This window comes from Ranitomeya variabilis, chromosome 1, assembly GCF_051348905.1.
Source record: "Ranitomeya variabilis isolate aRanVar5 chromosome 1, aRanVar5.hap1, whole genome shotgun sequence".
Taxonomy (NCBI): Eukaryota; Metazoa; Chordata; class Amphibia; order Anura; family Dendrobatidae; genus Ranitomeya; species Ranitomeya variabilis.
In genome coordinates this window covers 676,260,989-676,273,669 of record NC_135232.1, presented here as the reverse complement: position 1 = coordinate 676,273,669, position 12,681 = coordinate 676,260,989, and the positions used below count along the sequence as shown (strand labels likewise).

The 12,681-nt window shown below is 45.5% G+C and overlaps 1 protein-coding gene across 1 annotated transcript in view; it reads left to right on the top strand.

Annotated features, from left to right (window-relative positions):
* Positions 1–12,681, top strand: part of EXOC5 (exocyst complex component 5) — a 55,012-nt gene that overhangs the window by 10,143 nt on the left and 32,188 nt on the right. The window contains exons 2-7 of the mRNA XM_077264734.1: positions 2,968–3,062; positions 4,335–4,482; positions 7,050–7,244; positions 8,594–8,658; positions 10,492–10,520; positions 10,608–10,717. Coding sequence (XP_077120849.1) covers positions 2,968–3,062; positions 4,335–4,482; positions 7,050–7,244; positions 8,594–8,658; positions 10,492–10,520; positions 10,608–10,717 — 642 coding nt within the window. The remainder of the gene's footprint in view (positions 1–2,967; positions 3,063–4,334; positions 4,483–7,049; positions 7,245–8,593; positions 8,659–10,491; positions 10,521–10,607; positions 10,718–12,681) is intronic.

The window sequence follows — 12,681 nt, the reverse complement described above, 5'->3', positions numbered from 1 at the left end:
TGGAATCATGTTCCCGAAGTGATAATTACCACGGACGCAAGTCAACAAGGCTGGGGAGGTCACATCCAGGGAAGATATTACCAGGGTCAGTGGACTCGGGAAAACAGCACGCGGTCCTCAAATTTCAGACAACTGCTCGCAGTCTGGAAGGTTCTATCTTCAGCACAAGCCTTGGTGAAGAACAAACACGTAAAAGTACTCTCGGACAACACAACAGCAGTTGCTTTCCTTCGACATCAGGGTGGTCCGAGGCACAGGGCTCTACAACAGCTGGCGGAACGAATCTTCAGGTGGGCAGAAGTGACGGTACTCTCGATCTCTGCAGTTCACTTGGAAGGTTCCAGCAACCAAGTGGCGGACTTCCTGAGCAGGAGGACAGTTCTATCAACAGAATGAGAGCTAAACAACGAAGTTTTCAAAGACTTGTGTCATCATTGGGGGAACCCGAAGATAGACCTCTTTGCAACCAGACAGAATGCAAAGGTCAACGTCTTCTATTCGCTGAACCCTCAGGAAAACCCGGCGGGAGTCGATGCCTTCTCCCAATCATGGGAAAGAGGTCTGTTGTATGCGTTCCCTCCGCTTGCACTAATACCAAGAACTCTCAGAAAAATTGCAGAAGACAGAGCCAAGGTCCTGCTTGTAGTACCGTACTGGCCGAAGAGGAGTTGGTTTGCCTTACTAAAAAAGATGTCAAAGGAGAAACCAGTTATTCTTCCACAAAGAACAGATCTCCTCTTTCAAGGTCCCATTCTCCACCAGAATCCAGAAACCCTTCGTCTATCGGCCTGGATCCTGAGTGGCAAGTCCTAAGGGCAAAGGGTTTATCAGATGAGGTGATTTCTACATTAACAGCAAGCAGAAAGCCAGTAACCTCTTCAATCTATTCCAAAATTTGGAAAAAATTCTGCAGCTACTGTGGAGAAACTACAGTCGATACTGACCGGCCTAATGTACCTAAGATCCTTGACTTTTTACAGGCAGGGTTTAAAGCAGGTCTCAGACCCAGTACTTTAAGGGTACAAGTAGCGGCCCTTAGTGTTTTTTATGATTGTACTTTATCAGCTCACCCATGGATAAGTCGATTCTCCAGGGCGGTTGCAAGACTAAAACCATTAATAAGGAAAACTATTCCACCATGGGACTTAAATTTGGTCCTTAATGAATTGTGTAAAATTCAGTTTGATTTGGGGGATAATCCAGACATAGGTAAATTGTCCCTAAAAACGGCCTTTCTTGTAGCCATTACTTCGGCAAAGAGACTGGGAGAGCTTCAGGCCCTCTCTATTCAGGATCCATATTTACAGGTCTTTCATGACAGATTGGTTCTGAGACTGGACCCAGCTTTCCTCCCGAAAGTGGTCTCCGAGTCAAATATTAATCAGGAGATCATACTTCCTTCCTTTTTTCAGTCACCCAGAAATCAAAAGGAGTATCTTTACCATAGCCTGGACGTTAGAGAATGTTCCCGAATGTTCTTAAATACCTAGAGGTTACAGCACCCTGGAGGGTAGATAATAATCTTTTTGTTCAGTTTAGAGGCCCAAATAAGGGTAGAAAGGTGTCTAAATCCACAATCGCGAGATGGATTAGATCTACAATAATTTCGGCTTATAAAGCCCGGGGGAAGGATCCGCCGGGATATATCAGAGCACATTCGTCTAGGTCAATGGCAGCCTCATGGGCAGAAAAAGGGGGGGCTTCAGCAGATCAAATTTGTAACGCCGCGTCCTGGTCGAATCTTAGTACATTCTCCAAACATTACAAACTAGACGTGATGTCAACGCAATTAAGTTTTGGCAGGAGGGTACTCCAGGCAGTATTCCCACCCTAGGAAGTAGTCTGCTTTGGTACTTCTCCATGGTGCTGTCAGGTGGATGACCTGGAAAACGGTAATTAGTCTTACCGGTAATAGTATTTCCAGGAATCCATCCTGACAGCACTGCTAGTTTCCCTTCCCATGCTGATTTACTAAGAACTGATGTGACGTAAACATTTGTATCTTGTTTGTGTTTAAATAAAATATTCTTTTTGGCATCCATCCAGATGTGGTACTTTGAAAATCACTGATGATTGGTAAGGGGAGGGTCCTTTTATGCTCGTGGTTTCCTGTCCCACTGTGGATAAGAAGACAACCTCCATGGTGCTGTCAGGATGGATTCCTGGAAATACTATTACCGGTAAGACTAATTACCGTTTTTTACATTGCTAATTGTAAGTATTAGCTATTATTTTTTTTATTATTATTACTACTACACCTACTGCATATTGAGATGGGAATATCTCTTTAAGTAACAACTCCCTGCCTCCTAATTGTGGCAATGCTCTAGTAACAGTGACAGAAGTGGCAGTACCATCCCTGTAGCATCTCCTCTACTCTCCTCCCAGCTGAAAGTAGCATTTCTGTTAATGGGATATTAAGGCATGGTATTTAAAGGGGTTGTCCAGGACTTCGATATCCTTAGGGAATCCCACCTATCAGCTGGGAGGCTGGAAGTAATCATTGTACAGGGCCAGAACAGCGCTGCTCCGTATAGTGGCCGTTCTCAGAGACTGCCCCACAGCTCTCATTGAAGTGAGTAGGAGCTGCAGCACAGCGATCCCAAAAGATGCTTGGAACCTATTGAGAGCTGTGCGCACCTCACTCCAGCGGGCAAGAGTTCGAGATTGATGAATGACCCCAGTGTTGAACAGTTACGCCACCCTTTCCCCCTGATATTCCACAGGCCCAAGCAGTCATGCTAGTTCTGGTGTATATCATGCATACAGGTAATAAGCATTAGTTAGGCCTTTCACCTTCCCAAATATTGCATCTAAATGTTAGTATAGTGACTGTGCCAGGAGGTAGATGCAGCTGCAAGGAGACCCGAGTATCAGACATGGAGGGAAGATGGGGTCTTCTGTTTTGTAGTGGATCTCCTCACAATGAGCTCCTGTGTCTTTTTTTTTTTTTTTTTTTTTACATAGGAGCCGTTCGTTGCTGATGAATACATTGAGCGACTGGCATGGAGAACCCCTGGAGGAGGATCCAGAGGAGGGGCAGAAACCTTTGACCCTAAAAGGTACGGCGTTTTATTTGGGGGGCAGTGAATGGCACCTTAAATGTTTTACTTCTCATGGTCGTAGCTGGAAATTGCAGCTCCCCATAGCATGCTCCTGTATAGGTTCCCACTACCCTTTAAAGGGTTTAGCCACTACCCGGACAACCCCCTCTCAACCACCAAAATAAAATAACATCTGTACTCCCCTCCTGTGCCGGCGCCATTCCAGCCCTGCAGCCAGTCAGCAGCTGCTACCTCTCGCTGACATCCGGAAGAAGTGAGAGCCGCTGCTGCTCAGTCAGCTCCCTATGGCCGGGTTTCACACCTCCCTTTTTTTTATCTTTTTCATGAGTGAAGATCATTACGGGTTTTTTTCAGCTTGCTGGTCCCATTTTTGGTCTGCGAGCCAGTTTTTACAATCCTTGTTGCATCCATTTTCCGGTATGAAGAAAAACATTTCTTACCTTCTCCTTCCTGTTAAGCCATCTTTTTTTCTTTTTTTAATTGACTTGCATTAATGAGTGACTCAGACAGGCATTCACTTACTTGTTCCTGCTCCTGTCTTCTCTGGTTTTCAGGGCAATGCACGCAGTCACTGATGCCAGCCCTGGTAGCGTGCCAAGCCCTGAACCGCTGCTGGTCTCTGAGGCTTGGCCACAATTGTGACCCATGTACCCCTGTCTAAAGTGGTTATGACTGTCTCCCTGAATAAACGGTCATTCGGTCTCTTTAAATTGACCGCCTGTTACTAGAATAGGCCAACAATATTAAATTGGAGGGGGTCTGACTGATGAAGGGACCATGGTGCTCATATGATCGTCGCAGACTTTTCACATGGGCTTGCAGACTAGATGAAGGTATTGCAAGTCCCAAGAGGTGGACTTTTGCCAATCTAATAATCTTGGCCTATAGGCCATCAATCTGAAAAGGCTGGGGTACTCCTTTTAAGGGGGTTGTCCAGGACTTTACCATTGATAGCCTATTCTTAGAATAGGTCATTAAAGTCTGATCTGTAAGGGTGCAGCACTCGGCAGCTCTGCCGATCAACTTGTCCTGGTCTTGGCCGGAACTGCTCAGTTACGGAGCTGCACAGCGCCATCAACAGAATAGTTGCTGATGCCGGTATTGCACTTCTGCCTCTTATTGGTTTGAGTGGGGGGGGGGTGGAAGTGCCATACTCGGCCACTGTGTAGCTTGATGTGCTTTGAGCTACTTTTAGCTTTAAACTGCTGTTGCTAAATGATCTGATCCAATATTTTATGGCTTAGATGAAAATGACGAACTGTGTTTCAGGTTATTGGAGCAATTTGTCAACCATATTGAAGAGCTGAAGATCATGGATGAACGGATCCAAAGAAAAGTGGAGAAATTAGAACACCAGTGCCAGAAAGAAGCAAAAGAGTTTGCCAGGAAAGTCCAGGAACTTCAGAAAAGCAATCAGGTGAGTGACCAAATAATGACAATGATTCACCCATCAGCGCCGGTAACATTGCGGCATAGCATCCACTCACGGGTCACTGGGGGAACTTCACTATCATGGCAAAAACTTGTTGGATTGTTTGTTTCTTTCTTTTCTTTTTAATGTAACTTGAAAATATTTAGTGTATTTTAGCCTAAGGCTTCTTTCACACTTCCGTCTTCCAAATCTGCACATGATCCGTCAAGACGTTGAAATGACGGATCCTGTGCAGATTGTGGAAAACGTGTGCACTGGGCCCGTCTTTCTAACGGACCTGTCAAGGCTATGTGCACCTGTTGTGTATGTGTTTTCGCAGCGGTTTTTCGCTGCGAAAACGCATACACAACACATACTAGGTTGTGTCGCCCCGGTGGGAGTGCGGCGATTCTGCAGGCTCAGGGCTGGGAAAAGGGGGTGTCCCAACGGTGTGAGGCATGAGCCATTGATCTCCCGCCGGTGGGCTTCAGAAAATATGTTGGCAGTTAGAGCCAAGAGCGGAGTACTTGCTGCACGCATTGATCTCTCGAGGGTGGGCTTCAGGATAATGGCACCTGAGGTGGCGCATGTGCAGCGTGAGACCTCGGCTCGTCATTGAGTAAAGATCTAAATCTGCACATGCACAGTCACCGGTGCCATTTTCCTGTAGATCACCGCCAAGAGATCAGTAGCTCCTGCCTCACGGGCGCAGGGATATCTTCTACCACTGGCATCATTAATAAATCACAGTTGTCTAATAGGAGCCAAACATGGCCGCGTGGCTCCCAATCTGACTGTTCATGGGACATCTGATCCTTCTATTTGTATCAGTCCCTGCCCTTTCTTAAAGGGGTTATTCAGCCTTTTGAAATTGATGGCTTATTCCTAGATTAGGTCAGTAATATTAGATCAGTGGGGGTCTGACTATCGGCCCCCTTCTGGTAACTTTTGATATTCTGAGGCTCTCATGCCAGTGTCGCAGCCTTTTCAATATTACCGCTGCTCATAGGCTCCTTCATGCTTGCCTCTGCTTCTTTTTTTTTTTTTTTTTTTTTTAGTGAATGTGCAAGATTTGCAGTGTTGCTCTACCGAAGTGAATAGGCCAATGCCGTAATACTTTACAGCACCGCTGTAAAAAGACCATAGGGGCCTATAAGCTTCTGTACACATTCGACAGGCTGCGGCACTGGCATGAGCGTTGCTGCTTCATTAAACTAATTGTAGGGTATGCTGATAGTCAATTATTATTTTTGCTTTTTCATTTTTTTTTCTTTTTTTAAGTGCATTTTTTTGTGTAGACAGCTGTCATTTTTAATTGATGCCGTTGATCTTTTTCTCAATTTTTATTGCATTTTTGGAAATATTGCTGTGACCGAAAAAGTGCCGATTCTTGTATTTGAATTCTTTATCTTATGAGTTTAATTTTATATTTTGATAGATTGGACACAATACCAAATATGTTTGTGTTTTTTTTTTGTTTTGTTTTTTTCAATCTTTTACATTTATTTCCCATTAAAAAATAAACATTTGTTTATTCTTAAAATACTTTTTTCTAACTTTTCTTTTTAATTTTTTCTTTATTTCTAAGATTTCCCTTTGCGGATTTGAACCTGTGATCATTAAGTCACTTCAAATTTATACCTGCAATACATCAGTATTGCAGTATGTAGTAAAATTACTGGTCTCTTATGAAGCCCAGTCACAGGCTGAGCTTTATAGGAACCCCAGGTTGGCTGGTATGGCAGACCATCAGCACCCTGCAATCATGGGTGGGTGTCTGCATGATTTCTTAAACGCAATTGCGATATTTAAATGCCGATGTTGGAAAGTAACAGCAGCATCAAAATCAGTAATGGGGTTGTCCAGACTTGGGGCATAAATCTGCAGTTACTCTATGCGACTGCAGACTTGTTAATCCTCACAGTGTGCACTGTCAGGATTCGCAGGGAGCAGGCAGTCATGTGGCCGCAATAATGCGCGTGCTTCCTGCCACATTACAACCAGATGTGTCTGGCCTTGCTCAAGTCCCTTGTTTTGAGTGTGGCCACGCACTTCTAGTTGGCACATGACCATGTGTATTTAAAGCAGATACTTGTGGTCACGCACCTGCCGCTCCTGGTGTCGGCACTGGAGAATCCTTGCAGTGTGAACACTGATTCACAAATCTGAAATCGCATGGAATGACTGCAGACTTTAGCCCCAGGCCTGGACAATCCCTCTTAAAAAGTAATGATCAGAGGTAGCTCCTGTCGCTGCTTTTAGAGGCAGGTTCTGGCTGTATTACACAGCTGGCACTTGCCCTATCTGGATAAGGGCTATGCTTATGAGCTTTCTCCATACACTTGCACTGACGTACATGTTGGGAAGGGGCTCAAAGTATAAGTTCAGTCTTCCCAAATGAATAGGCGCCTAGAGGACAGGGCATTCCTGATAGTCACCCAGTGTAAGGATGCCGCCAATCTGACCTGTAATTGCTCATTAAAGCTCCTCCAGACAGAAGGAGCAAGCCTGCATATGTGCTTAAAAAAAAGAGATGTGGGTTATTCAGGCCTCTGCTCCTTCTTCCCGTTCAGATTGCGTTCCAGCATTTCCAGGAGCTCGACGAGCATATCAGCTACGTGGCTACGAAGGTGTGCCATCTTGGCGACCAGCTGGAGGGGGTGAACACGCCACGTCAGCGAGCTGTGGAGGCCCAAAAACTGATGACCTATTTTAATGAGTTTCTGGATGGAAATCTGCAGTCTGATGTGTTTAACAACTCTGAAAAGGTAAGGGCCACCAGCCGGGCGTGAAGTGATTGCAAGCGACAGGCAGCGTCGCCCTAATTGCTTGGACTTGTGCTGGTCACACTTCCAGCCGCCGAGAGACGGACTCGTTAAAGTTTAATTGTTCACAAGTGCGCGTTTACTGTATTATCCCGCCGAGCGCTTCCACATTTATTTATACTGGGAAAACGCGGTTAACTGGTGGTTTTTCTGTTCCATTTTCTGGCCAGCTGCTTGTATGTTTAATTCAACAAACACGTCGGCTTTTTTATTTCTGCCTTTCTAGCCGGTTCACAGAAGTGCACTAAAAACAGCCGGTGAACGTGGCAATTATCTATCTGTGTCTAGATCCCAATTATAAAACTAATGCAAAGGTCACAAAGGGTGGTCTAATAAACAAAATCCACTTATAAATGGGTGCAAGGGAAGCTGACCCATATTATTCCCCGTAGAGAAAATGTACCGTGATGTGGCCACCATGTAAAAAAAATGGCTGACCATGTAATGCATAGCGGATCGGGCCCACCGGGCTGGCGGCGGCGCTCCTCTTACAAAGCGACTGTCCATTCTGGCTCATAAAAGAAGCTGCTCTCTATCACATGCCCTGATAAGGCATCAGAATAAATATTGCCCTTATGGAACAACCCTTTTAAAAAGGAAATCATTGGAAGGGTCTTTCATGATGGTAATTAAAGGGGTTATCCATTGCCGCTCACTTCATCATTGGGAGCGGTCCACTCCGGGCACCCCTTTTAACTCTATAAAATCACTGGCTGAGCGCCCCAAGTATGGCAGTGCTTTTTTATTCCTGAGGAATTGGCTATCCTTGTCTTCTGGCTTTTCCATCGTTCTGATGCTGATGTGACTCCATGGTGCAACATCTAGGAAGAGCACCAAGACGACCCGCACAATGGACAGGATAGGTATAAGTATTATTAAAGGAGCTTTCTGGTCTTTTACATTTATAAAAAATGACCCTAGTTTGGTAAAAAACAAATATAGCCAGAAGCCTGACTGGTTTCCGCCTCTTCTCTTCCAGCATGGTCAGCACGAGATCACTGCAGCTAGTTGATCAGAGATTGGCTGCAGCGGTTAAGCTCCAACCATGCTGAAAGAGAAGTAGAGACCAGTGTGGGGGGACATAGTCAAGAGGACAGAGAATCAGCAAGGTATCAATAGGTGAATATATGTGATTTTTTTTTTTTTTTTTTCTTTTCCACACTGGGGTCTCATATGTAAGGTGAAGTAAAGGGTCAGAAAACGCCTTTAAATACTACTACAGCAGCTCTACAACTATTTGCAGTTTTCACTTGGATTGTGGGGATATCCTATAATTTTGTATATTTTTACAGATAAAGGAGGCTGCTGATATCATTCAGAAGTTGCACCTAATTGCTCAAGAACTACCGTTTGATAGGCAAGTCTCTTGTATGACCCGAGTCAGTGTGCTGGGCACAAATGTACTGATGCCAATTAGTGATGAGTGAACGTGCTGGGATAAGGTGTTATCTGAGCATGCTCGTGTGCTAAGCGAGTGACTTCAGCTTGCTTGAATACTATGTTTGAGTCCCCGTGGCTGCATGTCTCACGGCTGTTGGACAGCCACAACACATGGAGGGATTACCTGTTTATTAGACAATTCCCTCATGTGTTACAGCTGGCGGACAGCTGCGATACATGCAGGCACGGAACATATTTTTCGATTAGCACCCGATCATATTTTCTTAACACTAATGCCAATCCATGGCTCGCCCATTCTCCTGGCAGCTCTGCTATCTGATATTTGGGTTAATGAAAGGGGTAATGACTTGTATGTTCTGGTTTAATCTAACCCCCATTGTTAGACGACATATTTTGGTCCTCAAGAGCAGCAGTCTTTAGGTTCTTTAGCAGATTGAACATATCAGACAGAGACATTGATGACTAATTCAACTCCCAATGAAATGTAAGGGTGATGGTAGCCACGCTGTTGTCAATCAATAGTACTCGGATGAGATGAAATCCTGTATTGAACTGTCTGTGTTTCGGGTCAAATCAATGACGACTTAACTATTTAACCTTTCCCAGTAGATCACATTCTCTACAGGATGTAGCGAGGTTTTGTAGGAAAGTTAAAAAAAAATCAGTTAAAGGGCATCGATGTCCAGCTTTAAGCACCACTGTATGTGACTGAAGACATGTGAATCCTCACATTGCTCGCTGTGAGGTTTCCCTGGGAGTGAAGGGTGTGTGACGGAAAGTATGTGATTTGCATACATGCCATCACATGCCTACTAGACTTTGCGGCTTTGCTTAATGCAAGTGTATTGAGCGAGTCCGGACACGGACTAGTCTGAATGTTGTCGGAAGAATGCAAATCGCATATTTGCGATCACCTGAACGCCTGCTTAGACACGGCCACCAGAGAATCCTCCAGCGTCCAGTGTGCATGATGTGAAGATTCAAAAGTCTGCAGTCACATAGAGAGACCGAAGACTCGGAGCCTAAGGCTTGACAACCCCTTTAAGGTGCCCCTGTATCTTGGATAGCTGTCTGTCGAACCCTTTCTTGGCTGACTAATTTTCCTGACTCCCCCCATTCACATGACAGCTCTGCTTGACCTCACAGCAGCTTATGTGTCTGAAGAGCAAAAGGATCTGATGGATCAGAGGTCCCTCACCTCTACTGTATTAAAGACTGGGTTCCACAGAGTTTGGTTCTAGGGATTAAGAGCCCCATACTTGGGATCGCTGGGGGTACGAGCAATCCGCCTCGCCACCCCCTATGTTTTGTATGCATGGGGGATAACTTATAATTTGGGTAATAGCCCTTTTAAAGGGAATTTGTCAGGTTTTTGCTATGCAATCGGAGAGCAACGTGATGTAGGAGCTGAGACCTTGATTCCAGTAATATGTCACTTATTAGGCTATGTGCTGTAGTTTCAATGCAATCAGTGTTTTATCAGCAGGAGATTATTACTACAGGACTAGGTGTATTGTGCCAGGCAGTCCAGCAAATCTCTGTAACCCCACCCCCACCACTGATTGGCAGCTTGCTGACACTGTACAGGAAGCGGCCAATCAGTGGTGTGGGCGGGGTTATACACAGCTCAGTATTCTAATACATCTACAACAGAGATTCTATCTATTGTAAGGGACACCTCACTGGAATCAGGGTCTCAGCCTCTACATCATACTGTCCTCAGATTACATAGCAAAATCCTGGAGATAGATACCCTTTAACTGTTTGACATTTCTTTCTTTTTTTTTAGATTTGCTGAGGTGAAATCTAAAATTGCCAGTGAGTATGAGCGCTGTCTGTGCTTCCACGTTTATGTCTCTAGATTGCGGCCTGCGTGAATTAACCCTTGCATGTGGCTTCTTCCAGGTAAATACCACGATCTAGAACACCAGTTGATTCAGGAGTTTACGAGTGCGCAGCGAAGAGGGGAGATATCTCGTATGAGGGAGGTGGCTGCTGTACTGCTTCATTTCAAGGTATTGGGGGCCGCTGTGCAATATCAGGGTGCAGCTCGTACCCATTCCCCCCCAGTAATCCTGAAGGGTCTTAGAATCTAGAGGAGAAGTGGCTGTACACACGTGAAATTTTATGGCGAGGAAATGTTATGCTTACGGAGTGTTAGAGCGGACGCTGGTACCCGCAGGTAAAGTCAGGTCACCACTTCTGTAACCTCCGGGAAGGAGCCAGACAAGCAGAAAAAGAACACAGTCCCAATGGCCGATGATAACCCTGGACTCCAGTGCTGACGTACTAAAAGGGCAGTGTTTCTCCCGGCTACCTCCCTGTGCTGGGAGTTGCAGCCGCCGGCTCCATTCACCTGTTAGGAGTTGTGCTGCACCACGAAGGATATGCAGCACTAAATCGACATTGTGGTCCCTTCATTCTAAAGGTACTGTCACACAGTGCCATTTTGATCGCTACGACGGCACGATCCGTGACGTCGCAGCGATCGTATGATTATCGCTCCAGCGTCGTAGACTGCGGTCACACGTTGCAATCACGGCGCTGGAGCGATGCCGAAGTCCCCGGGTAACCAGGGTAAACATCGGGTTACTAAGCGCAGGGCCGCGCTTAGTAACCCGATGTTTACCGTGGTTACCAGCGTAAACGTAAAAAAAACAAACAGTACATACTCACATTCCGGTGTCTGTCCTCCGGCGTCTCAGCTTCTCTGCACTGTGTAAGCACAGCGGCCGGAAAGCAGAGCGGTGACGTCAGACGTCACCGCTGTGCTCGCTTTCCGGCCGGCAGGCGCTCACAGTGCAGAGAAGCTGAGACGCCGGAGGACAGACACCGGAATGTGAGTATGTACTGTTTGTTTTTTTTACGTTTACGCTGGTAACCACGGTAAACATCGGGTTACTAAGCGCGGCCCTGCGCTTAGTAACCCGATGTTTACCCTGGTTACAAGCGAACACATCGCTAGATCGCTGTCACACACAACGATCCAGCGATGTCAGCGGGTGATCAAGCGACGAAAGAAAGTTCCAAACGATCTGCTACGACGTACGATTCTCAGCAGGGTCCCTGATCGCTGCTGCGTGTCAGACACTGCGATATCGTAACGATATCGCTAGAACGTCACGAATCGTACCGTCGTAGCGATCAAAATGGCACTGTGTGACAGTACCCTAAGAGATGGAGGGGTCTTGGAGATCGAACCTCACTGATGAGTAATGGAATGTCTTAGTGAAATTCATTGCCTTACATGACAGGCTTACCACCCCCCTTTTACCACCCTCCCGCTTCATCACGTGCTATTACATAATAGAGAACAGTGAAGGTGTACGGGCGCAGACACAGCCGTATTTCAGATGCGAGGATCGCTTTGCAGTGCACGGACTGGCTGGCTGCTCTCCTGATTTGAGCGTGACTGTATGATGTATTCTTTGTAGCGGTCATGCTCAGGTCAGGAGGCTTGTGATGAGATAATTTCACGAGATATACGAAAGGTTTGTCAGCTCATTTAACAAAAAGGTGAAAAAAGTTATAGGTCTCAGAAAATTATGGCACAATTAAATGTTTTTTTTTGTTCACTTTTTGAACAAGGTTCATATTAATCAATAAATCTTGGAAAAATAATAAGTTCCACACTTGGATGTGTTTAAAAAAAAAAAAAAAAAAGTTCCTGTGCTGAGATAATGTTCTCTCTTTTGGGACTTTCTTGGGATTCTCTACAACATAGTGAAACCCCTCTGAGGTGGATGTAGGGGAAATATGAAATTTTTCAGAAAAACGACTTAAGTCCCAAGGACTCATTGAGCCAAACGTCTGGAACTGTTTTGGGTACATGTGATAATCTTATAAATGTGCCCTTACTGTGTGCTGTGTAATGGCTGTGTCTGACCATGCAGAGCTGCTCCAGTGCATTGCCTGCAAATACCAAAGCTCCTGGGCAGGGGAGGAAGCATAAGTAATGTTATGATGATTGAGTATACAG